This window comes from Ceratotherium simum, chromosome 35 (genome assembly GCF_057802395.1).
Source record: "Ceratotherium simum simum isolate JZ-2026a chromosome 35, ASM5780239v1, whole genome shotgun sequence".
Lineage (NCBI taxonomy): Eukaryota > Metazoa > Chordata > Mammalia > Perissodactyla > Rhinocerotidae > Ceratotherium > Ceratotherium simum.
In genome coordinates this window covers 24,503,033-24,529,881 of record NC_141934.1, presented here as the reverse complement: position 1 = coordinate 24,529,881, position 26,849 = coordinate 24,503,033, and the positions used below count along the sequence as shown (strand labels likewise).

At 42.6% G+C, this 26,849-nt stretch overlaps 3 protein-coding genes across 10 annotated transcripts in view; all 3 read left to right on the top strand.

The window, feature by feature from the left end:
* CLIP1 (CAP-Gly domain containing linker protein 1) overlaps nt 1–1,705 on the top strand; it is a 124,316-nt gene extending 122,611 nt beyond the window's left edge. For all 8 annotated transcript variants that reach the window (XM_087423351.1, XM_087423348.1, XM_087423350.1 and 5 more), the window contains one exon: nt 28–1,705. In XM_087423351.1, the coding sequence (XP_087279477.1) occupies nt 28–253 (226 nt within the window). In that variant the 3' untranslated portion in view covers nt 254–1,705. The remainder of the gene's footprint in view (nt 1–27) is intronic.
* Nucleotides 1,706–3,552: 1,847 nt separating this feature from the next.
* On the top strand, nt 3,553–21,974 carry VPS33A (VPS33A core subunit of CORVET and HOPS complexes). The gene is made up of 13 exons (XM_004430027.3): nt 3,553–3,734; nt 5,536–5,601; nt 6,060–6,187; nt 7,078–7,264; nt 10,961–11,077; nt 12,007–12,181; nt 13,008–13,201; nt 14,958–15,084; nt 16,243–16,310; nt 17,028–17,165; nt 18,689–18,826; nt 20,832–21,000; nt 21,380–21,974. The coding sequence occupies exons 1-13, from the start codon at nt 3,633–3,635 to the stop codon at nt 21,559–21,561; spliced, it is 1,791 nt and encodes a 596-aa protein (XP_004430084.1). The 5' UTR covers nt 3,553–3,632; the 3' UTR covers nt 21,562–21,974.
* A 3,592-nt stretch (nt 21,975–25,566) lies between these two features.
* On the top strand, nt 25,567–26,798 carry LOC147912478 (uncharacterized). Its single transcript, XM_087423358.1, has 2 exons — nt 25,567–25,707; nt 26,555–26,798. The coding sequence occupies exon 2, from the start codon at nt 26,580–26,582 to the stop codon at nt 26,712–26,714; it is 135 nt and encodes a 44-aa protein (XP_087279484.1). The 5' UTR covers nt 25,567–25,707; nt 26,555–26,579; the 3' UTR covers nt 26,715–26,798.
* Nucleotides 26,799–26,849: the final 51 nt, after the last annotated feature.

The following is a 26,849-nucleotide window of genomic DNA, read 5'->3' as shown; positions in this document are numbered from 1 at the left end:
TCTGATTATACACGTTAACATTTGTAGTGATGACCAGGAGAAACAGTCCAAGAAGAAACCTCGCCTCTTCTGTGACATATGTGACTGCTTTGATCTCCATGACACAGAGGATTGTCCTACCCAGGCACAGATGTCTGAGGACCCCCCCCATTCCACACACCACGGCAGTCGGAGCGAGGAGCGCCCGTACTGTGAAATCTGTGAGATGTTTGGGCACTGGGCAACCAACTGCAATGACGACGAGACCTTCTGATGAAAACTCAAATCATGAACTGGGCTTGCTCAGATGCACTAGCATTTAGGCAACTGAACACCAGCATTGTGTGTGCAGACTTCAGGAGAACTCACGTTATTTTTGACCCCCATCAACAAATCTAAGAAAATATTTTGATCTTCAACAAATTGCCCTTTTAGTCTCCCCCTATAAGTTAGAATAATAAATGCTTAGTAGGTGAGTTTTCACCTCTAATTTTGTCTTCTTGATTTTTAAAAGTTTTAACAAGACATTGCACCAGATGCCATTACATTTGTTGTCCCTAGGGAATCTCAGAGAACAGCCCCCACCCTTACGATACCTTATTTAAGTACCTTTAAGTTAAGCCGTTACTTTTCATATTTGCACTAAAATATTTTCAGGCTGCATTTGTATATTTAGATGTTTTGGTTAAGCTTTGACACTGGAATGAGTTGAAAAAAAGTGCCATTTTGCATTTTCATCTACTCCTTTAAAGTATTTTATTCTTAATCAAAGAAATATCTGAGCTCTTTGCACTACCTGATGTCAGTAGTGCCTTTATTTCAAGCTTTGATAATACATGGGTGTGATTATAAAATCATGAAACAGGTAAAGGGAGGAGAAAGCCCCAAAACTGCTGTGGGGACATTTTATAATCTATATGCTGCACCCACTTACACTACTGTAGTGTTTTGTTTATTGGTTTTGCATAATTTCAGCTTCTATATATGTATATATTTTTTAAAATCTATATTTTGGGAAAAACATACACAATGTATCTTTCTTTTCAGATTTTTACCTTTATGAAAAAGAAAACACTTAAAATGTTCATCAGGACATAATAGACTAGGCCAGAAATAGTATCACGTAGCTTTGCAACTAGTTTTTCTGTTGTTTCTATTTTGTTTATCAGCTATAAATGGGAAAATTTTCTCCAAAATTTTTTTTCCTTCTCCAGCAGACATCCCCAGCAGTCAGTTAATTAGATAATAAGCCACTTATAAAACATCTAAATTAACCAATCTACAATCTTTACAAGTTTTTTTTACTGTGTTTTTAGAATGAATGTATGATGAGAAATTCAACATAAATAATTTTGGATTTTCTTATCACAAAAAATAAAATGAAGGACCTCAGCCACCAGAAGCTTATCAGCCAGTTTCAATCTATTTATCTTCATTTGAATGTCTTCTAGAATATGTAAAAAGTAATAAATAAATGTATCTTCCATGCTACATGTATAATAAGAACTTCTATAATTGTATATATGCCTTTGATGTATTTTCCCCTCAAGATTATCAACTGTGTGTTGACAAGTGAAAAATAAATTGGTAATCAGTTAAAATTTTTGGTTATAAACATAATAGGAATTATTTCACAAACTATGTAAAGCAGTATTAAAATTTGGGCAAACAAGTGTTCTGTATCTACTTTAATAAATGGTTGTTCTTTTTTGCCTGTGGTAGTAAACTGATATTCTCAGGTTTATTTGTCGTAATGGTTTTTCTCCAAATGAGCAGGCACTATAGATCCAAATAACAGTTTCTACTGCAGTCGTGTTGAAACAACTTTTAAGAAATTGGTTTATCGTTCTTAAAGCATTCTATGACCCATTTAGCATAAAATAAATATCTAAGGTTGTTTTCTATTGGTATATCACACTATATTACCTGACAAAAATATAAGTGGCACCATCTAGGACTAACCATCTATGAATCCATGAGTTTTGGAAAGAAACTGTGTGAAAGTTGCTGTGATATTTACCAGAATGATTACTGACCCAAACATCTATTGTATGAGCACAGACTCCCCCCAGAGTTAGTTGGACAAGAACATTACTTTTACCTGAATAATACCCTGACAGGAGTCCTTGACTTCAGTATTGCCCGTAGGGGAATAAAAGACTCAAACTATTAACTAAACTTACTGTGGTAATCATTTTGCCACATATACATATATCAAATCTGTGTTGTACACCTGAAACTAATACAATGTTACATGTCAATTATATCTCAATAAAAAAAAAAGAATACTAAGCAAGTCTGCAATATTTATGGGGCAACTACAGCAGTATAGCAATGTCTCCAATCATTGGGTCTCTATAGGAAGTAAAGCACCTGTGTTGATCATCTGGATTCTGTTTGAGGATAGTTTATCCTGGTCTTGCTCGTTTACACTCATGTGTCCTTGAGATTTCACTAGCCTTGGTCATTTTACCCTTTAGAGTAAGTTGTGCTCCTGACATAGCCTGCTGAGCTCAACATTTATTCTCACAGATGGTGCTAAAATAATATGCATTCTCAGTTGAACACAACCCCGCACATGTGAGAAGAATTTGTGATACAGGCAGAAAATCACTGTGAAAACCGGGTTGAGAAATGCCACGGAACAGTATGCATAAGTGAAAACAAGTTATTTTAAAATAAATGACTTTGATGGAATCGTGAAATTGAGAGTGGAAGTATATGTGTATGATTGATTGACTGCTTTTCTGCATTTCCAAATTCCGCGTTTTTTACTCAGACCCCATGGTAATTGCTTAGCGAGTCCTTTCTTCATAACATAAAGTGTTAGATTGAAGGGAGCCATGCACTCGAAGACCAAACATTTTCAAGCCTCTTTCACCAGATCCCAAATAGCCAATTTCCACCTCAAAGTATCGAAACACGTATGTCATCCTAAAGCAACAGTTATTATTTATTGAGCAATTAAATTCTAGGCACTCTGCTAAACTTTTTATATGAATTACACGATGTGAGTTACATCCTTTTTAATCCTCACAACTCACAACATGCGAATTTTCTGATGAAGCGAGTGGTGGGGCCTGGATTCCACATCGGATAGTATTTATGTGAAACATCCCGTCGCAGTGAAAGTAGACTAGGAAGAACTGAACAGACAAGTACTTGAGGTTGCCTCAGCTGCTGGCCGTTTTGTAAAGTTCAGCCCACGCACCAAAAGAGTAAAGAGTAAAACGACGGACCTTTTGATTGCCATAATTTAGAAGATTTCCATTCAAGTTTAGCTTCAAGTTACCATTTTACAGCGAGTACGCTTGCTGCTAAGAAGAAAGTCGCGATTTTTAAACGGGACGAGTAGGACGCAGTCTCCGTCTTTAAACTCAAGTCTCAGCGCCCAACGACCCCCGGACTGAGGAAGGTCGGGACCCGGCGGTCGGTCTTGCGAGGGTGCCAGAACCCACGCGGTAGAGGAAAGCGGCGGGCGCTAGGGCCAGAAAAGAGAGCGGCAGACGCCGGCAGGTTCCGGTTTCCGGGTTTGGCGTGTTGCGGCGGCCCGGGTCACGTGATCGCTCCGTCACGTGACTGCGTTCGTGGGCCTCGCGTAGGGGAAAGCGGACGCGGTTGGATTGAGGGGGAAAAGAGGGCGGTGGCGCGAGATGGCGGCGCACTTGTCCTACGGCCGAGTGAACCTGAACGTGCTGCGCGAGGCGGTGCGTCGCGAGCTCCGCGAGTTTCTGGACAAGTGCGCAGGAAGCAAGGTGAGGGACAGTATGCGGCGACACTGCCCTCAAGCCCCGTCTGGCCTGGCGTAATCCCGTCCCCGACCGCCTGAGCCCAGGTGTACGAGGTTCCCTTGGGCTTCCAGGAGGGCGAGCAGTGGGGAACGATGAGGCGGGGAGAGGGGCCCGCTGGTGGGGCCTGTGTCGTACAGCCTGGAGTCGGCATGGCATCGCGATTGTTTTGTGGCAGCACAATAAACCACCGTGATATCTCAGCTCCTCGTGAACCAGCTGTGTCAGGTGCCCTTTAGATCCAGGGGGCAGATCTGGTGCCCCTTGAGACACTGGGACGGGTGAGGCGGGCCTGGCCCAAGGACATAGAGATTCCAGTGGCCTTTCATTACGACTATCGTACGTGTCGTTACACATCGTACTTTCGAAAGTCTCTGAAGCGCCAACACCTTACAACCTGATGCTCACACGGATTATGAGAGTTGTTGTTTGAGGTTTTGACGTGACCTTCCTAAATTAGGATTGTTTCTCCTGTTAGGCGTTTAGTAGCACCCAGCTCACAATTGAGTCTGAAACCGTAGATCAAAGACTTGATAGGATTTCTTTGAAGTGGTGTTACCTCTCCTCTCTCACCCTAGGATTTATCAGTCCCCTTAAGTAACTGGCAGTACAACTCGGAAGAGAAAAGGAGAACTGGAGAAACTCAGGAATCAGTCTTAGAAAGAACAGAACCCCAAGAAGTAGAGTGGGCGCTGGCAGCCATTGACAATGAGAAGACGAGCAGGCTGGATCCTAGGTGTCCAGTTCAAACTCTGGAATTGAGCTGAAATCTGAATAAGATCATGGATTGGATCAGTGTCAATATCCTGGTTGTAATATTGTCCTGTAGTTTTGTGAAATGTTACTATTGGGTGAAACTGGGCAAAGTGTACAAGAGATCTCTCTCTGTTATTTCTTACAACTGAATGTTAATCTACAGTTATGTCAACAAAAATTTCTGTTTAAAAAAGAAAGAAAAAGAAATGGAGAAAAAGAAATGGTACTGGAGTTGAGCAGTAGAAATGCTCATAGGGGCCCAGAGCAATGACCTGTGGGATTATTAAGTCGTAGGCTGGAATCCTGACTCCCTTATTGTATATACAGTGTCCAAGGTCCCTGTATGGCCTTGGACATGTTACTTAAACTTTCTGAGCCTTTAAAAATTTCCTCTTCTGGGCCGGCTCCGTGGCTTGGCGGTTAAGTGCGCGCGCTCTGATGCTGGCGGCCCGGGTTCGGATCCCGGGCACGCCCCAAGGCACCACTTCTCCGTCCAACCCGGGGCCGGGTCCCACATGCAGCAACTGGAAGGATGCGAACCTATGACATACAACTATCTACTGGGGCTTTGGGGGGAAAAAAATGAATAAATAAAATCTTTAAAAAAAAAAAAAAATTTCCTCTTCTGTCAAAATAATATTTGTAATACCTATATCAGAGGTTTTAATTTTATATAATTGGATTATATAATATTTATATATAAAATAGTAGCTGGAACTATTGCCATTTGCAGCTTGCATATGGTTCAATCTAATAACACTATGACATAGATACACAACAAACCACAGTTCCTTCTTTCTCGTGAGGACAGTGATGAACATTCCTGTGACCATCACTTGCCCCTGATGCTGTTTTTCTTTAGACCTGTAGGATATGATTGTGGTCAGAGCCAATTAAAATTTTTGTTAATTCAGAGTTTGAAGCACTACTGTGTATGACTGCTATTTTGTGTTGATATTGTTGAAATTCCTGATATTAACCATAGTAAGAGAACATTTCTCCCCTCCTGTAGGCAATAGTTTGGGATGAGTACCTCACAGGACCATTTGGCCTGATTGCACAGTATTCACTACTGAAGGTAAATGAGCTATTTGGGTTTTGTTCAGGGATTAATAATTCTGTACTTTAGCAGTAATAATAGGATTTTACATTTCCTCATGAGTAATTAGCTTGTAAAGCTATCTGGTCTTGATAAACACTGATACTAATTAATGTGTGATTATCATTTTGTATACAGTAGTCCTTTGGCCGGGGTTTATCCTGATCCTAATTCTAGGGAAACTACTGGCATTGTATTATGTGACTGTTACCTTGTATCTTTGATAGTTCATCCTGTGAGAGTCATTTGAATTCAGATGCAGTAGCAGTGACTTCATCCTGAAACTTTGTCCTTTATACATCTGGCTTTGGGGGATCTAAATTTTGATAATAAAGTTTTAACGTGCATTTGACTGGGAGTATTTATGACGTCTGAGTCTGGATATGATAGGTAAGTTTCGGGTTTCTCATTAACCTTTTGTGTATGTGTTTTCCTAGGAACATGAAGTGGAAAAAATGTTTACACTTAAAGGAAGTCGTTTGCCAGCAGCTGATGTCAAGAATATTATTTTTTTGGTCAGACCCAGGCTAGAATTGATGGATATAATTGCTGAAAATGTGCTCAGGTATCTCTCAGAGCTTTTGTTTGGGCCAGAAGAGGTTGGTCCTGCTAATAGTTTTAACGTACTGAGCTCTTCATTGCAACCCCCTTCTCTTGCTAGTGCGTTGGAAGGTGGTCTTTTGGAAAACTGGGACAGGCATGAAAGAATACAAGAGGGGGCATGGGAAACTTGTGAAGTTGTTCAAACAGTTTGAGAGGGAGGGTCATCATATAACCCCTTCTTTCAGGACAGCTAGAAGTCTGGACCTGTTTCAGTAGAAAGGACCCTGATTGAAAAAACAAAACCTCTAATGGTTATTTTTCAATATACTGAATATAGTGTGCTTGAATTTCATAAGCAAAATAAGTAAGAGCTGATTAAAATTTAATATAGCATCCAATTTATAGAGGAAGTTCTCCTAGCCCAGTCTGTGGTACAGTTGATTGCAGTGGCCCCTAAAATCTTAAAAGCACATGGGCTATTTTGGGAACTTCACTGTCGAGAGTAGAGGTGGGAGTCAAGAGTCATCTTTGATTTTAATGTAAGACTCTGTGTTACTGCATTGGTTGGGTTGAAGAACCATTTGTTTTCAATAAGACATGGATATCCTGTTGCAATAAACCTGAGAGCTTTAATGCCCCATAAAAGGTTTAAGAGAAAGCTAGAAAATGCATCACAAAATACTGACTATGAATCAATGCTTCTTTCCTGTCAGGGGTGAAAAAAAGAAAAGTGAGAGCAAGAGAGGAGCTATAACAATTTGGGTCTGAAAGTCAATATGCGTATGTTTATGTAACCAGCATTTATTTAGTGCCTGCTTTGTGCCAGGCAGTGGGCTAGGCTCTAGGGATAAACTAAGCGAAATAGCCTGTGACTAAGAATCTCATAAGCTAACAGATGTTACTTTTTTGCAGTGAAGACAGACGTGGCCCAGCAAGAGATTTCCACATTTTGTTTGTGCCACGACGTAGCTTATTGTGCGAACAGCGGTTGAAGGATCTGGGTGTTTTGGGATCCTTTATTCACAGGGAAGAGTACAGCCTAGATCTCATTCCGTTTGATGGGGATCTCTTATCCATGGAATCAGAGGGTGCATTCAAAGTAAGTTTGACATTTTCTTTTTCAATGTCATACTTTAACTTTTGCCAAATTTATGAGGGTCCATTAGCAGTCACTCCCTATCCCACCCTCCCCAGCCACTGGCAATCGCTAGTCTGTTGCAGTCTGTATGCATTTGCCTATCCTGGAGATTTCTTTTCTCTTTTTTTTTTTTTTGGCAAGGAGGATTAGCCCTGAGCTAACATCTATGGCAGTCTTCCTCTATTTTGTATGTGGGTTGCCGCAACAGTGTGGCTTGATGAGTGGTGTAGGTCCGTGCCCAGAATCCAAACCCACGAACCCGGGCCACTGAAGTGAAGCATGCCAGACTTAACCACTACACCATGGGGCCGGTCCCACCTTGTGTTTTCTTAATGTGATCACATTTATCTGTATTTCCTTTGATTTATGGGTTTGTGACGCTGATGCTACTCGTCTGGGGAATGTTTGAGAACCACTGGTGTCGTACAAAAAATTATTTTTCTTCCCCAGTATGTTTTTACGATGATCACCAGCTTAAAAGAGTTAAATTGGGGGAGAACTCAGGGGCACCACTGATTAGTTCTATACCCAAGAGAGTTTCTTGGCTCTTTTTTGCCATGTTCCCATTGCTTTGCTTACACCACATCTCATCCGATGAAGTACAGACTTTAAAACCCTAACATTTTATATGAAAAATTTCAAACATACTGAAAAGTTGAAAGAATTGTACGGAGAACACCCATATACCCATCACCTAGATTCTGGAATTAACATTTTGCTATATTCACTTTATCATTTATCTGTAGTAGTGTACCCATGTATAATTAATTCACATCATGTAATTAATATGAATTGGTAGCAGCTGAGGAAAACTTGTCTGGACAAAACCTGTCCAGAGGAGAGATTTCCTGTTGTTTATTTGAGGATTTGCAAAAAAGGATAGAGTGTTTTTCTGCTGAGAATTTCAAGCCTTTGGCTTTGTCTATTCACTGAAGATTCTGTTTTAGAAATCAAGGATTTTGGGGCCGGCCCCGTGGCGTAGCGGTTAAGTGCGTGCACTCTGCTGCTGGCAGCCCGGGTTCGGATCCCAGGCGTGCGTGGAGGCACCGCTTGTCAAGCCATGCTGTGGCAGCGTCCCATATAGAGTAGAGGAAGATGGGCACAGATGTTAGCCCAGGGCCCATCTTCCTCAGCAAAAAGTGGAGGATTGGCATGGAATCTTCCTCACAAAAAAAAAAAAAAAAAAAGAAATCAAGGATTTTGCCTGGATGATAAAGCTAAGAGTTCTACCTAATATTAAATTCAACCACAATTTCTGATGGAGCTAATTTTACTTATTTATGTGATTTTTAAACAATGAGCATAATTTAGCAGGTTTTGGCATCAGGAGGCACATGTAGATCTTTCTGTGTTTTGGGATATGATTATGATCATCTCCATCATTGTACTGAAGAAATGTGAGAATTAGCGTTCAGCCAGTCGAATTCTCAGTAGCAGGGCTTAACATATTGCAGCCTTCATTTGTATATATAAAAATCAGTATATATAAAATAATATCTCATTTGTAAAAACTGCAAGGTACTCTATTGTGTAGGCATGTGGGACTTTGAGGTCAAAAAATATGTGTATTTAAATGTTAAATGGGTATTAGCATTTGTCCCTTCCAAAATGTCCTCATGGCTTGAAATACCATGTGGAATTCGACAAGTGCAGAATAGAGTTGGGATATTAATACAAATAGTCAATTCACCACCAATTATATTAGAGCAAAAAAAATCAGGATTAATATCTGTTAACTTTTAAACCTTTTTTTTTTTTCCTGTGGTGACAAAGATTAGCCCTGAGCTAACATCTGTTCCCAATCCTCCTCTTTTTGCTGAGGAAGATTGGCCCTGGGCTAACATCTGTGCCCATCTTCCTCTACTTTATATGGGATGCCTGCCACAGCATGGCTTGATAAGCGGGCATAGGTGCACGCCCAGGATCCGAAACTGCAAACCCAGGGCTGCCAAAGCGGAGCACGTGAACTTAACCACTGTGCCACTGGGCTGGCCGCTTAAACCTTTTTTAAAAGATGGAATTATAAAAGGAATGTCTTTGTAGTAACACAGCTTTTTAAATAAAAAATATGAACGCTGGTGCTAGCCCCATCGAGTAGTGGTTAAGTTCGACGTGCTCTGCATTGATGGCCTGGGTTCTCGGGTTCAAATCCTGGGCACAGACCTCACCACTCATCAGCCATGCTGTGGTGGTGGCCCACATACAAAATAGAGGAGGATTGGCACAGATGTTAGCTCAGGGCTAATCTTCCACAGCAAAAAATATATATATGAATGCTATTTTGAGAGATGTTCCCTAATATTTTTTTTTCCTAGAACTTTCATCTTAGCTCTGCTCCTATCAGGAGTTTTAAGTAATTTTGCCAGAAAGTGTGTCTCCCGACACACTTGATTTGATTCTTGATTTCTTGATTTCAGCCTGTCATATTCAGTGAAATGTTAAAATACACCAGACTTGGACGAGCCATCCAGCAGGGCTTTCAGTAATGACCAAACATTCCTCACAGTGCCTCTCCTTCCCCCCTGGGGCGGAGTGCATGGGAGCTCCACGCTCTCTTCCTTAATCCCTCCTGTGTCCCCTCACTCCTGGCCTTGGAGGGTAGAGGCATGTTGGGTGGGTGGGTGGGTGGGTGGGGGGAGTCTGGTGCATTGTACCATTTTCACTTACCAGTGGATGATGCTTGAAAAAAGTGCAAACAGTTCCTAATAATAAAAGCTAACATTTAATAAGCACTTACTGTATGTTTCAGGTGCTGGGATTAAATGTTTTACATGCATGTTCCTCATTTAACGTGTACGCTATGTGTAATATACTTCCTTCTACAGATGAATGAATTGAGGCACAGAGAGGTTATCTGGCCTAGGGACCAATTGGGAAGTGACACAGCCGGGGTTCAGATGAACGCATCCTGAGTCTAGAACCTGTGCTCTCACCTACCAGTGTCAGAACTCAGCGCGGTCCCTCTCTTACTTCCCAGCTGATTATGTGTGTGTGTGGCGGGGAGGGGTTGCCTTTTTTCAATGCAAAAAAGTATATTTTTGTATACTTTACAAAATATATCTTGTATATTTTATAAATAAAATATATTTTCAAAAAATGAGATCATACTCTAAACATTGTTCAGCTACCCCTTTTCGTTTATCAAGATGTTATGGCCTTTATTTGTTGTCAGTAGATATGAAAATCTGCCCCATGTTCGTAAAAACTGCGAAGTATCCTGTCATGTAGTCGTCTGGGACTTTGGGGGTCAAAGAATATGTGCATTTGTGGGTATTAGCATGTGGCCCTCCCAAAATGTCCTACCAAAGTTTACACTCACACAGTGAAGAGAGAACCCATTCCCCGGGTAAGTCTTTATTAATCAGTAGTTTCTTCAAGAGCTGATAAACTAAGAGCTAGCATGCCTGGTGAGCACTTTTCTTCCAGAAGGCTCTGCCCTGGGAGAATTGCTTCTCCCCACAGCTGTCGGCCTCGTGGCCTTGAGCGCCAAACAGCAGCTTTGTAAAATGGACTCCAGTTCCCAGCTTCCCCTGCAAAGTGGGAAGTGGGTGGAAACAGTCTTCCCCACTTCTGAATCCCAGTGCCAGGCAGAGGCGGGCATCTACCCAGCACCGAGATGATCGTGGCCTGACAGTAACCCACCCTCCCTCCCCGCAGGAGTGCTACCTGGAGAGCGACCAGACAAGCCTCTACCACGCAGCCAAGGGGCTGATGACTCTGCAAGCTCTGTATGGGACGATCCCCCAGATCTATGGGAAAGGAGAGTGTGCCCGGGTGAGAAACACAGATGTTTCTGGTGATGGAGAAAGGGGCCCCTGGGTACCCAGATGGGGGGAGGAGTGGGAAGCTGTTTACAAATAGGAACAGTCAATCCTTTTTATTGTGAATTCATCTACTTGCTAAAATTTATTTGTAACCCCAATATTAGCATTCACAGTGTTTTGTGGACATGCCCAGAGAGGCAAAAAATTTGAGTTGTCCAATGTGCATGTTCCCAGCTGAAGTAGAACAAGGCGACGCTCTGTCTTCTTGTTTCAACTCTCACACTGTAAACAGGTGTCCTTTTTGCCACTATCTAGTGCCATGTACCACTTAATGCCACATTTTTGTGCTTTTTCTTGGTGATTTTGCTGTTTAAAATGGCCCCCAAACGTAGTGCTGGGCCTTAGGGAGAAAATACCTGAGTTAGATGAGCTTGGTTCTGGCACTAGTGACATTGCTGTTGGCTATGAATTCAATGTTAATGAATCAAGAATGTGTATCAAATAAGGTGTCTTTAAACAGGAACACGCATAAAACAAGGTGGTTACATATTGATCAGTTGACAAAAATGTGAGCGGAGGCTGGAGGCTCGCAGGAACCTAACCCCGTATCTGCCCTGGGAGCATTGGTTCAGTATTCACTAATTCAGTGTTCATGGTGACTTGATAGAACAGAACTGCCATGAATAACAAAAAACAGACTGTATCTAATTTTATGCCTCGTTGAGAACTAGCGGCTGCCATTGGCTAAAGTGTAAGTGTTGGAATGGGTGTGTGGCCAGCAGCAAATGCTCTTCTGTAGCTGCCTATTTCCTATCAGTCTCACTCTTCCACAGTTTGTCTCCTATTTTTACTTTTTTGATTGTCTTTCTGTTTTTAGCTGAATTTTAAAATCTGCTGATTTCCAGGAGAGTCCCACCTGATCCAATGTTTTGTTTCCAGCAAGTGGCCAATATGATGATCAGGATGAAGAGAGAATTTACTGGAAGCCAGAATTCAATATTTCCTGTTTTTGATAATCTCTTGTTGCTGGATCGAAACGTGGATTTATTAACGCCTCTTGCCACTCAGCTTACATACGAAGGACTCATTGATGAAATTTATGGCATTCAGAACAGTAAGTAAAGTGACATCTACTTTTAACTAATAGATAATCTGATAAAAAGTATCTGAAAGCTCATTTTTTTTAGAGGGAGCTTCCTTTGCATATAGATCCAAGTATATCTGAAAAAATTAAAATACCGGCTTTTGACTTTCAGAAACTAGGATTAAACGATGACTGAGCGAACTGCTGTTGTGGGTCACACGAGGGCTGGCCGGGTGGTTAGTGTACAGGACTGCGCTTGTCGCCTGTGAGCAGAGGCCAGGGGTTAAATACAAATAGCACTATCGTTTGGAGAATACGGATCCTCGGGGCTGGCAGTCCTTCAGGAGAGCTTGTGGAAGAGGTGGGTTTGGAAAGAGGGGTAGAGTTTAGAGCGGGGTGCTGGCCAGGGGCAGGCAGCATAATAAAAGCAGGAATGATGAGGCAGCCAGCTTCCTAAAGCAGAGAGCACAGGTGGGGACATATTCTGGGGGGAAAGCTGATATGTGAGGCTGGGGACAGTAGGTGGAAGACCTGCTCGGAGGCCTGCTAGGGTTTAGGCTTGACAGATTGTTAGGTCAGAGGTCATAAACATGTTTGGTTTGGGCCCACTTGATGTTTGTTTGTTTCTGTCAGCATTTAAAATTTGAGAAATTTTTAATGATAATCGTGATTTATTTACTTACGACCAAAGTGCACTTTGATTATGGGAACATCAAAACCTCAGTGCCGTACGCCCTTTTTTTCTAAAGCCGGCTTACATTGTCTCCTGAGCTGGGAGATTCTGTTTTGTGCCTGGGCACTTGATTGGGTCGCCAGCACGCGCCCACAGGTGCTAGTTCCCTGCATTGTTGTTCAGGTTACGTGAAATTACCTCCAGAGAAATTTGCACCCAAGAAACAGGGCGATGGTGGTAAGGATCTCCCCACGGAAGCAAAGAAGCTTCAGCTGAATTCTGCAGAGGAGCTCTACGCTGAGATCCGAGATAAGAACTTCAACGCGGTGGGCTCCGTGCTCAGCAAGAAAGCCAAGGTGATCTCTGCAGCTTTTGAGGTGAGATGGTTGATTGTCATCCTGCTTCCCTAGGTCACGGGCCTGACCGCCCACCCACAAGGAGCGTCAGAGCTCCAAAAAGATGCAGCCACAAAGCAGGGCTTCAGCGTACTTGTGCCTTTCTCATCCTAAGAAACAGCAAATTCAGCTACTACAGGACACAAGGGTTTCTTTTTAAACTTTTTCCCAGAGCCATGAGAAAAAGTGTTGTTTTTCTCCTTTTTCTGCGTGGTGGCAGGGGCCAGTGTTTGCAGTTTACAAGCTTCCACCATAAACATTTGTTTACTTTCTTCTTTTAAATTTTTTCCTACCTCACTTAAAAGGAAGCCAGCTGTTCTATAAATAAAAGATCCTCTATAATAGAACTTGCAGTTTGGGGGGAAATCTCCAAGTTTAGCCACCATACCAGTGGCAGGGGAGCCCTGCAGACGTGGTTGGTGATAATGACAGTGAAATCCCCACAGCCCAGAGGTTTTCAGTGGGTGGCTTCATTATCGCCTTCCTGCTGCTGCTTGCCCGGTCACTGGTTTATTCCTGGTTAAGCTCGTTTTTGAAACATGGGAATTCAGTAAGATGATTAACTCTGAATATTTAGACTTTGGAGACATAAATTGGGAGAATTTTTGAAAACTAATTTTTCACTGAGTATGTATTTCCAGATTTCATCTTTCTTAGGAGTTATATTCACTAATTGGTTTTCATATTTCTGAAGTTGCTTTTGGTTTAAATGATTAAATTTTGCAAAAAAATATTTTCTCGGAGCCAGTCTGGTGGTGTAGCTGTTAGCTTCGCGTGCTCTGCTTCGACGGCCCGGGGCTCAGAGGTTCAGATCCTGGGCATGGACCTATGCCCCACTTATCAGGCCATACTGTGGCAGGCGTCCCATATATACAGTAGAGGAAGATGGGCCTGGATGTTGGCCCAGGGCCAATCTTCCTCAGCAAAAAGAGGAGGATTAGCAACAGATGTTAACTCACAGCTAATGTTGCTCCCCCCCACCAAAAAAAAAAAAAAAAAAATATATATATATATATATTTTCTCATCCCTAAGCGAGGTTCACTTTGTGGACAATATTCAAGATTGAAGTTCAGCAGTAAGAAGGGATTTCTTTGGGCCCAACCCGTGGCATAGCAGTTAAGTGCGCGCACTCCATTGCTGACATCTTGGGTTTGGATCCCGGGCACGCACCAATGCACTGCTTGTCAGGCCATGCTGTGTCGGTGTCCCACATAAAGTGGAGGAAGATTGGCATGAATGTTAGCTCAGGGCCAGTCTTCCTCAGCAAAAAGAGGAGGATTAGCATGGATGTTAGCTCAGGGCTGATCTTCCTCACAAAAAAAAAAAAAAGAGAATGGATTTTTTTCTGTCATAGAGGAAACTTTTTACTGGTTATGTTCCCCTCTTAACATGACATATTTTCATTTTTTACTCAGAGATTTTTGTGGTTTACCTAATACCGCTCCCCACAAATACTCAGATGCCCACAAAATGCTGATCTCAATATGAGCTGGTGCATAGGAAGAGAAAACCTTAGGCATTTGCTCTCTAGAGAAGTCCTAATGCAGTAAACAGGACCATGAACTCTGTCTTTTCTGTTTTTCTATGTAATGTTGGAGATGAGTTTCGCCTGGTTTATTTGTATTCCATTCTTTCTTTTGCGTTAATATAAATTAAACGTCTCCTGAACAATACAAAGAACAGAGTACTTAAAAATATCTTCCCTGTTCAATGGTTCTGCTGTTTTCCCCATTTCAGGAAAGGCACAATGCTAAGACAGTTGGGGAGATCAAGCAGTTTGTTTCCCAGTTGCCCCACATGCAGGCAGCAAGAGGCTCACTTGCAAACCACACCTCGATCGCGGAGTTAATCAAAGATGTTACTAGTGAGTATCCTTTGGAGTGACTGTTTTTTTCTGGGGCTGACCTGTAAACACTGTCTTGACACCGTGGTCATTGGCACCACAATGCTCCCTTGGGAAAGTCAGCTCTATTTTAATATTGTATATTATCCTCAATATTAATTAAGTGTATGCATGTTCATAGTTAAAAATGTTGTATTTGTCGTTAACTCATTTTTTTATTATTAAAATAATGTGATCATATGACAAAATATTTGGAATATAGATAAGAGAAAAATATTCTTCTGTAAGTAGGCCACCATAATACAAAGTGGTTTTTTTTTTTTTTTTTGAAGATTTTATTTATTCATTTTTTTCCCCCCAAAGCCCCAGTAGATAGTTGTATGTCATAGGTTCGCATCCTTCTAGTTGCTGTACGTGGGACTCGGCCTCGGGTTGGACGGAGAAGTGGTGCCTTGGGGCGTGCCCGGGATCCGAACCCGGGCCGCCAGCATCAGAGTGCGCGCACTTAACCGCTAAGCCATGGAGCCGGCCCCACAAAGTGGTTTTTTTAGTCTAGTTTTTTTTGTATTGTTAAGGATTATTTAACTAGAGCAACATGATGCTTCTGTTTTATTTTTTTTTTCTCTTGAAAACTTTTTGCAGAATTGGTATAGAGAGCATATGCTGAGTATTTTGAAAGAGCTTGAAAGATGTGTATTAAACCTAAGATGAGTTTATTTGCTAAAACACAGACTAAAAGCTGAATAGGGGATTGTTCAGTGCCCTGTTTTATGAAGTATACTTCAAATCTTAAGTAAAACACAGTGTTGGAAAATCAGTCCTTTGTTTTCAGGTTAATAAAAGTGGAAATCAGGTGAAACTGGGTTGAATCTGATGATGAAGGTGAAATGCTCTTGGGACATTACGTTTCATTGATACTGAAGAAAAACTCTTGAGATCTGTCTTTGAGTCCTAAGGCCTTATAGCAAAGGGGTACAGTAGTCAGCTGTATCTAGATGTGACTTAGGAGTACAGGGTCGCAGCGTTTTCTGGGTTTCATAGAAGATTCTTTTTAGGTGATGATTTGAACTTTTTGCTTGCTTTCTGTTTTGCATGTCTTGTTTCTTAATCATGCTCTCTGTATAAAAGCATTAACATTCATTTAATTTCTAAGTTGCAAATGTGCTAATTACATTTTAGCTTCTGAAGACTTCTTTGATAAATTAACAGTGGAGCAGGAGTTTATGTCTGGAATAGACACTGATAAGGTATGTGAACAATAAAACTGTTCTAACAAATAATTAATAATTTATCAAACATAAAATTATAGCTAGAAAAGCAATTGCTTTGTTTCCCGTGCCTTGCCTAAATATTTTTAAGAGCTAATGCAAAATGTGAAAATACAGATTTTATCAAGTAACAGATATTTAACATTACTCTATGCAAGGTGTTTTCTGCAGTAGAAGAGATGAGACCCAGCCCCTGCCATCAAAGAGCTTTAAGGGCTGTAATAGATAAGATATTTGCTTTCTGGGAAAGTTAGTCATGTAATTCCTTACATATTCACCTCTATTAATAAATTTAAAATTATTCAATTTATAAAAATTCCCATCTTCTAAAAAATTTCCTGTTACTTTATGCTCATGAGTTGCTGCTGTTACTGAAATAGACTAGGTCACACACACCCCAAACACACAGCAGCCTCTCAGGACGTTGTCCATGGAGACAGAGGAGTCCAGACAGGCTTGTATTGCCCAAGTGTGTCCTCGCCGGCCTTATGCTCCCAATTACTGTGTGTTTGTGTGGTGACCACGGTGCGTGTGGCAGGGGCTGGAGGAGCCACTTGGAGGGGGTTAGGGAATGTGAAGAAAGAATGAGCCATTCTCCCACACTGCTCCTTTATTTGACTTTGAAAATAATAGTAAATATCAAGTTCTTTGGGTCCCCAAACCAGATGCTGGTATATGTATATACTTTGTTTCCAGGTCAACAGTTACATTGAGGACTGTATTGCCCAAAAGCATCCTCTGATCAAGGTGTTGAGACTCGTTTGCCTCCAATCCGTGTGCAATAGTGGACTCAAACAAAAAGTTTTGGATTATTACAAAAGAGAAATTCTCCAGGTCAGTATATTTTTAAATTACTAATTTGCCAAGGGAGAAAACATCTTTTAAAAAAATACTTCCCAAAGCTGCTGTTTTGGTATATTGTTTCCACTCTCTTATAAATTTTTTAACACCTGGAGGGATCCTCCTTGGTATCTGTCATTATTTACTGTGTTTGCATAATAATAATAGCTAATGTTTACTGAGCGTTTACCCTGCGCCAGGATCTATTGGAAGAGCTTTATGTGTAGTCATTTGTTTAATCCTCACCCCAGCCCTGTGACTTAAATACTATTATCATCCCCATTTTATGGATGAAAAAACTGAGGCACAGAGTAGTTATGTGACTTACCCAAGGTCACCCAACTAGTAAGTGGCAGAGCCAGCACTAAAACCCAGGCAGCTGGGGTCTAGTGCCCATGCTCTTAACCAGACAGTATTCCATGGAGGAAGCGAACTTTTTGCAAGTGTCTGATGATTTCTTAGCAGGCTTACTTAAATTAAGCTTGTGTTACTTTATAATAAGGAAAAGCTCACTATTATTTTTAAAATTCTCCCCTGTTTAAAAGCGTCTCTGGCAGTATTTATTTACTGTTATTACCAGTCACAGTTGAGTACGTTATTGTTAAAACTAAATGCTCATTCAGGGTTTTCTTTTTTGCCTTTTTAAAAATTACCCAAATAACACACGCATTCTCATCATTAAAGATTTACTTAAAGAAGAAGTGTACAGCCCAAAATGTGAATGTCTCTTCACTTGATTTGCACCCTGTTTCCCTCCCTGGATAGGACCAGTGTCAGCAGTTTGGTTTGTGTGCTTCCAGATTCCCTTGTTTGCGTTTATATACAAAGGACATTTATCGACACAGACTGTGGGGCGGGACAGGCTGGATCAAAGGCCCAGCCCTGTTACTCACGAGCTGTGTGACCTTGGGCAAGTTATTTAAACTTCTCTGTAAAATGTAGATGATGATAATATCTGTCTCGTGGGGTTATAATAAAGGTGACCGAGTTAATGCGGGTAAAGCACTTAGAACAGAACAGTGCCCCTACATAGAAAGTATTATATAAGTGTTGACTGTTATTATTCACTAGATCTTTTATTAACGGAAATAAAATCTTACTATACATAGTATTGTATTATTATGTTATTTTGTCCTTAAGAGTATATCCAGAAGATCTTTCTTATCAGGATGTATAGATCTGCCTCATTCTTTTTTTTATAGCTAATTATATCCCATATAAAAATATACTCTAATTTATTTGATGCTCACTTAAATTGGGTCCATAAATTCTGACTGTAAAGGAAAAATTTTAAATCATTCTTTGAAACAGTGAGCTGGAGTAACTGTAATGGACAAGCAGTTCTAGGGTGGGCTTCCTCCTCTGCCCTGCCCCGTGCCCGTGGACAGTCACTACCTGGACGTGGGTCACGTGCCCTGGAGCACAAACAGAATTGATGTGTTGGAAGTGCTCTGTTTTGAAAGTCACAGAAGCCCTTTTCCTGATCTGACATCATGGCCAAACAACTTCTCTTGCAGACGTACGGCTACGAGCACATATTGACCTTGTACAACCTGGAGAAGGCTGGCCTGCTGAAACCACAGATGGGGGGCAGAAACAACTACCCAACCATCCGGAAAACGTTACGCCTCTGGATGGATGACGTAAATGAACAAGTAAGACACACTCCTCCACTTCAACTCAATTTAGTTACTGGTTAACGGTTTATTGTGACAATAGGTGCTACTTGATCTACACATCCGCTTTGCTTTCAAAAAACAATTTTCTAATGTTTTTGAAAAAGTAGTGCATTCATGTCTTGCATTCATCAGAATCCCGGCAGGAAACAGAGGGTGCTGTCACACAGGGTAGTTTGAGGAGAGTTTCCTAAAGATGTGGGTGTGGGGGTGGGTCATTGAGAGGCAATGCAGTGGGGAGCCTTTACCAGCTGAGGCCTAACGGCAAGGAGAGGGAGCTGTTCCAGAAACCTGTTCCAGAACACAGAGGGAAGAGCTTTATGGAGATGCCATATTTGAGGCCTCTGGTTGAGAGAGGCAGCCAACCTCCAGCAGCATCACAGAGAGGAAGCCAGAGCAATGAAACCCTGACCTCACACTGCTGCTTACTCTCCAGTTTCCTTCTGGTGCCTCCCATTGGCCAAACCCAAACAGGGGGCGTGTTGGTGCATTGGTATGGAGCCTGCAGGTCTGCCTCCTGGGCACAGAGCATGAAGGAGAAGGGCAGAGAGGATCTGGAAAATATCCAGCACATGTGTTAAAAAAGTCATCTGGTACAAAATGTGTTCTGTTATGAGATGAGTAAGAGAAACTCAACTAGATTGGAGTCAGGAAGGCCTGTAGGGGGAGCTCTCAGGTCCTAGCATACATTGTCAATTACACCAAACAGAAACAGACAGTAGGCTTGCATCTTTGAAAGGAAGCAAAACTGCCTTACCCTTGAAGGAAGATTTCTGTTGCCGCCCTGAACTGTTGCTTTCCCCCAATGGACTTTCCTTTAAAACAGCCCCTCCCTACTCCCCCTTTTTCTCTATAAAAGCAGCTTCTCTGCTTTGTTTTCCAGATTGGTCTGAGATTCACCATCGCATGCCCATCCCAAATTGCAGTTCCCTTTTGGCTATTCCCAAATAAACTCATTTTGAGGGTAAAATAAGAGGCGAATTTGCTAAGTTGACACAGTGAAATGTAAGTTTCCTTCCACATCTAACCCCATTTTCCCCTCAGAGGCAACCACTGTAACCCATTTTTTATCTATCCATCCAGAAAGAGTCTATGTATATTCAAGCATTTTTACATAAATGGTGCATATTCTATACCATTGGTCTCCAAAGTAGGTTGCACTTTGCTTTACATTTATTGTTTATTCCAATCTTTCTAAATTTCTTTTTCTTATTTTCTTTTTTGGTTTTTCATAAGGGACTTTATTAGGCTGCCTCTTACAACAAAAGCTAATGATTAAACAGTCTCCTCTACTAATAGCAAAATCAGATTATTTTTCCCCAGTGGGAATATAGATACTCTTAATTTCTGTGTTGTACAATGTAAACAATTTATTAGTTCAGCTCTCTTCCCTGTTCTGACCTGCCTGTCCCCACCCCGCCTACCACTTAACACTGTATCTTGAAGATCCTTCTGTGATCTACTTCATTTTTTTTAAGTTCTTTTTAATTGTTACATAGTGGTTTTGTGGATATAGGTTATCTTATGATTTAACAGATTTCTATTAATAGAAATTCAGGTTGTTTCCGGTCTTTTGCTGGTACATACAGTGGTGCAGTTAATATGTTTGTGCTTTGGTCTCTTCCTCCCTGGTATACAAGACCCTCTGTAGGATAAATACCTAAAAGTAGAACTGCGGGGTTCAAGATGTTACATACATTGTTACTCAGCTAGAGAGTGCCGAGTTACCCTCTAAGAAGTTTCTTGCCAAACCAAGTTAGAGATGCTTTGAGTGGGTTTTCAGGATTTGAGTTGAAAGTGAACCTCCGGCTGCTAAGAATAGAGCCCACTTAGGGTGGATTGGAGCAAGATATTGGGGGAAGTTATTTGTGTTTCTCCCTTCAAAGCCAAATCAAATAATTTTGGATTACCCAAAAGGCCACAGTTAGGTCGCTCTGAGTCTCTATAGCTACAGGCTTTTTTTTTTTCTTTAATTATTTAACAGAATCCCACAGACATATCCTACGTGTATAGTGGTTATGCCCCTCTCAGTGTGCGACTGGCCCAGCTGCTTTCCCGGCCTGGCTGGCGGAGTATCGAGGAAGTTCTCCGCATACTTCCAGGGCCCCACTTTGAAGAACGGCAGCCATTGCCCACGGGACTGCAAAAGAAACGTAAGTCTACAGCCAGTTATCTACAGATAATTGTCTACTGTTAGTGTGGTTTTCATGTATTATGCAGTTGCTTTGTAAAATACATTTGTAAAGTACTTAGGAGTCAGAGTCCAGTCTACCTCTTTTGTTAGTTGCTAATTATATTGTAAGCACTAGAACTCATTATTCCCTCAGGAGTAGCAGCTTTCAACCTCTGAGTTGAGGATCTCAGTAGTTAGAAAAAACATTGAGATCAAAATCTTGTTCCTGAGTTTCAAATGAACTGTCCTGTACCAAGACACAATTGACTTTTTTCTTATGGATGATGCCATTTTTTAAAAGGTGGGAAGAGAAGCATCAGTAATAAATAATTCTTAATTCTGACATGTTTGAATTTTAGGTCAACCAGGAGAAAACCGAGTCACTCTGATATTTTTCCTCGGGGGTGTAACTTTTGCTGAAATTGCTGCCCTGCGATTTCTCTCCCAGTTGGAAGATGGAGGTACAGAATATGTAATTGCCACCACTAAACTCATGAATGGGGCCAGCTGGATAGAGTCTCTCATGGAAAAACCTTTCTAGGGCATTCCAAGTAGACTTAACAAGTGAACTGCAGGATAAACTGCCCCTTTGAAGAAGTTGCTGGAAGGAAGTGCAACCCCATAGAGGAATAACAAGAATACAGAACTTACTTTGGGGTCAGCTTCTTAAATTATACTACTTCCCTTTCTGCTTCTCTTTTGTGTTCCTAATTTCTTGAACAAGAAGAATAGAAGAGAATCAACCTGGTTAGAAGAAACACCAGTTTTTCATGTTCTAAGCTCAGGATCTTCATTAGAGATCTCTGGAAGCATATTAAGGATCATGGGGCTGGATAATCTATATAGCTGCACAGATGGGACCAGTTCTTAATAAGAAGGCAAGGACTGAGGAGGTAAAAATGAAAATAAAAGTGGAAAGCCCCACCCCTAATAAATAGTGCTGTGTTTCTTGAAGGCACGTCACTCCCAGGACAGTGGTTAAGTGTTGGGGGCTAGAGCTAATGTCACTGAGTTGAGATTTCTTATTCCTGCAAGTATGGCACATTATATTTAGTGTCACCAGTCTCTCTCTTATTGGATCATTAAGGCAAGTTTTGACTCCCCTGCTTTTTGATTCTTCTTCTATAAAGCAAGAGGTTTGGGGGAGCTTCTTTTGCCAAAACAAAGTTTATCATCTGTCTGATCAGCTAAATCTGTGTGGGTCCCATACTTATCAAGGGCTTTTTACATTGAGGAACATAATAATTGGGGAGCAGCTTCCTGAGAATTTAACCAAAGACACTTCCTTAGTGCACATGTTATTAACTCCAGGACATTTCAATGGTAGATGCCTCCACTGAGGTTTCAGTTTCCTTCCCTGCCCATCATGGGCCCCAACATCCAGCTGGGCCCACTGTGAGCGGTGGCGACTCTTGCTTCTTCGGCATGTTGCATCTCCATCTTCCTGGTAACTGCCACAGGTACTTCTCTAGCACTCGGCAGCCACCCCATACTTAGCCTCTTGCATTTGTTTTGCATGAAAACACCCAACTCTGTTTCAGTCCCTGGTCTGACCTCAGCCTCCTCTGGTGCAGCTCGTCAGTGCTCTTGGCGTACAGTAGCCATAGCTGCTCCTCCTCCTGCAGGAGACGGCTAGGCTGTGGGAGAGAGGAGCGTGGGCGTTGGGGGAGAAGTTGGAAATCTCCCTCCTGCTCCATCCCAGCATCTGGAGGAGTTAAGGCCAAGAAAGGGAGCAAATTGATGGCTTCACAGCTCTTGCCCAAGTCTCCAGCATAATTAGCTGATCCCCCTCTTTGCTGGGGGAAGAAGTCAGCATCCCTCCCCGGGTGTGGTTTCTATTGTTAATTAGTACCCATACATGTTTTTACATCACTTTTTTTCATTAGTGGAATTCTGTTAGCCCGTTGCGTGTTATGAGTGAAGGAGAAATTCTATATTTTAAAAAAAATCTCTTTGTGAGGAGTAGAAAAAGTAATACTTAGAAGATTTTCTTCTCATGGATTTAATTTGGCTTTGACATTCAGTATTTGGAAATGTCTTAAAACTATTCCTATTTTAGAAATCCTTTTCCAGATACTTGTGATCCCAGGGAGATCAGCTTATACCTGGTAGGCCCAGCAGTTGTCAGCCTCAGCTGCTTTAGAGAATGAAATCCACCTTCTCTCTCAGTGTTTTTGGCTCATGGGATTCAATTCAAGTCCAGTCAAGTCTCCTTGGCTGGGGTTTTTGTCCTATGAACAGATACTCAGTTGTGTCTCATGTGTCTGCATTCACTCGTGACTCCATACTTGCTTGCTCAGAGCATAGTTAGGTCAGCTCCTAAAAATGCATTCAGCAGAAGACTTAAAAACATCAATTGCTTCATTTGTATGCAAATAGAAAGTGGTAGATAATTATATATTGTATGCCTTTGTGTAAGTTCATTTAATACTTGAAGCAGGCTTTGTCTCAAAGGAGTATGCCCTTACTGAGAAAGGGTATGTGAATGGTACATTTATTCTTGGAGAGGGTGGATTGTTTACATCATGTTTGGACTTTTGTCTAGTTGGGTAGACAGTTCTGCTACACCGGAGGTCCCATTAAAAAGAAGTCTACGTAGATAAAGAAGTCTACATAGCACTGTTTTGTGTCTTACTGTACACTTTTGAATTTTAGCCAACACACAAATAAGTATTTGAACTAGAGTTTAACTGTGGAGCAAGAGAGTAATGGTTAAAAGGAGAACGATTAAAAACCGCACATCTGATTGTTGAGCAGAACTGGAAGGGATCACCATGTGATTGTCCACTGTAGCTCTGCCCTCACTGGAAATGGATTAAGATTAATCATGACATGCCGGTTTGTCTCTTATTCTGTTGTATGTTAAAGACTGGCCTGTCACCAGGAGGAAGTGCTTACATTTGGCAGAGTTGAATCCAAGAGGAAATACTTCTTAAAAAAATATCGAAACAGGGGCTGGCCCAGTGGCTTAGCGGTTAAGTGCACGCACTCCGCTGCTGGTGGCCCAGGTTCGGATCCTGGGCACGCACCGATGTGCCGCTTCTCTGGCCGTGCTGGGGCCGTGTCTCACGTGCAGCGGCTGGAAGGATGTGCAGCTGTGGCATGCAGCTGTCTACTGGGGCTTTGGGGAAAAAAAATAAAAAATATCGAAACAAACTGAGTATCTAAAGTAGACAGGAAGAGAGGCCATGATAAAGATGGCAGGGCGTAGAAACACAGACATCACATAGACTATGGATTCTGAACAGCCTGTGAGTTAGGCTCTGGAGCCTCATGGACTATATTCAGTCATCTGTTTTAATGATGACACATTATAGAAAATAGAGGATGCCTTTTTGTTATCCAGCAACTGAAGAAAAAGGCAGTAATGTAAATATTCTCAGATTCTCTTATTTCTATATGAATGCATGTGAACTTGAAGCTACATAATGTTTCTTAGCTTCACTTACTCCAGTGCTGTAAGATACCTCAAATTGGGTGATGACTAGAGGCTGCAAGGTTTAAACACATAACTGCCTTGAGACATGCATTTGAAGAATAGGAATGAAACGGATCAGGCCTATTGTAATACCTTCTCTTTTCCATCTGTTACTTTGGTGTGGGATGACGGTATAAATCTCAGCCATACTTTCCTGTGATGAGGCAGGACACAGAAGCCCTTCAGATGACCAGTTCTCTGGGGGAGCAATTACTACTCACTGGCTTCCTGAGTAGCTTGATAATGTTCTGCTCCTGTTTTCAGTCGGGCTGCGGCCGGGGCAATGATTTGATAATAAGAGATCCTGATCGAATTAAAGAGCCATTTGCTTCTGGATGATGATGTTGATAAAAGGGTTGATGTCCACACTGCCTGCCTTTTTAAAGGTCAAAACACAGTCTTTAACTACAAACTACTACAAAAAGCAAAATAATCAGAACAGCATGAAGTTTGTGCTTTCTTTTCCTTTATTGTTACATCTGAGAAAGGGTCTGTTCTTTATTTGCTGAAAGCCCGACTGGCTCTTTTTGCTTCACATTTGGAGGAGTTGTAATTGGAAGTAGGCACATTGGGAAGGTGACTGTATAATGAGTCTCCTAACTGCTAAACTCTGTAAATTAGAATCAAGCACCAGGAGCTCCTGGGTCTCACATACACATGCTCACATGCTCGCACTTGCATGTTTTGTAAGACAAGATTTTGCTTTAGTTGGGTGGTCGTAAGTGAATGTCATTTGTACAGCAATTCTTGTAGTCAGACTCAGAGTAGGATGGGACTGCTCTCAATGTCAATTTGTTACAAAAGGATTTGGACTGTATCCCACCTGCAGTGTTTAGAAAAGCAAGACAAAAAGGGGCATGAAATACCCTCTAGTGGACCGCTTAAATGCTCAGCCCATCTAAGTCAGGAGCTTTGCAGGCAACCTTGGAGCCCTGTGGGCTGTGGTGGTGACACAGGCGGAGGGCGGGCAGGGTTCCCGGTGCCCCGCCTGGCCTGGGATCGCCTGTGCGCAGCTCCCTGAGAGCTCAGGGACCACGTGGAGATTGTGATTGGTCTCTAGACCACACCTAGTTGGCAAGTGCAGCTGCTGCCTGAAAATCCTTCAGCTCTGCCGAGATCGCTGAAGTGCACTCAAGCCTACCTTCGGACACCAGACCAGAGAGGAACCGCAGAGCTGCCTCGGTGGAGGAGTCGTGGAAACTTTGCTGAGTGAGTGAAATGGGGAGAGAGGGAAACTAGTGGCTGGCACTGAGGGGAGTTGCTGCACAGGGTAGCAATGGAGGTGAAGAGCTTGTTTGTGATTGTTAGCATCGGATTCTGTCTGTGGTGGGAGATAGCAGGGCTGGAGCAGATGCACACAAGCACGATGGGGAAGGAGATGAGCCCAGAATCAAATTGATGCCCACCTCTTGGCACTCCTGCAATCCTGGCTGGCCAGAAGGGCAAGCATGCCGGACCACAAAGCAAAGATCCTCAAACTGCATTTTTAAAGAGCCTTGGGGCCAGGGGAACTGCAGAGGGGCTGCAGTGAGGGCCTGCTGCCATCCCCCTACCCAAAAGGGTCTCTTTCCTCTTCCCCTCCCAAGCAGTACTGACAGCTGGGGCTGCAGCTGAGTGATGGGAAAAGAAAGCTTTACTCCACCAACCCATTAGCAGCACTCGCAGCATTAAAAATGCAGGAGGTGGATGGAAGGAGAGGGCTGGGGATGAAGACTAACGCAGCAGCCAGGGCTGGGAACAGCCAGGCTTCTCTCTCTTCCAAGCTAGATTCATATTGGAAGCCAAAGAAGGAGGGGAACTTTTGATTTAAAAGAATTTTATAGTGTAAATGCAAAGGGAGCATCCAGATGGTTGTCATGGAAAAAAATCTGCACTTAGGGCTTCCTTAGCCTTAGGAAAGTGTGTTTACTCTTTTAGGGCCAGGATCTAGTCTAGTCCCTGCATCCACACTGCCTAGATAGAACAGGGCCTGCCTCAGGAGGCTGCTGGAGGCTGGGCGTGGAGGGGACCGCCCTGTGTCCGTGCTCAGGGTCTCCCGGGCGCCCCTGCCCCACAGGTCCTCGGGCCTCCGGCGCAGCGCGATGCCGGCCTCGTCCACCATCCACATGCTGCAGCTGCTGCGGGAGCTGCTGGCTTTCGTGCTCCTCAGCTACACGGTGCTCATCGGGGCGCTGCTGCTGGCCGGCTGGACCACCTACTTCCTGGTGCTGAAGTGACAGCGCCGCCGGCCCGGCTCCCCGCCCCTCCCGCCTCCCGCCCGCCCCCAGCCGCCAGCCGGACCGGGCGCTGCTCCGCCTCCGGCCTCTGTCCTGCCAGACCCGCTCGGCCCGCTAACGAGAGAACTGTCCGTC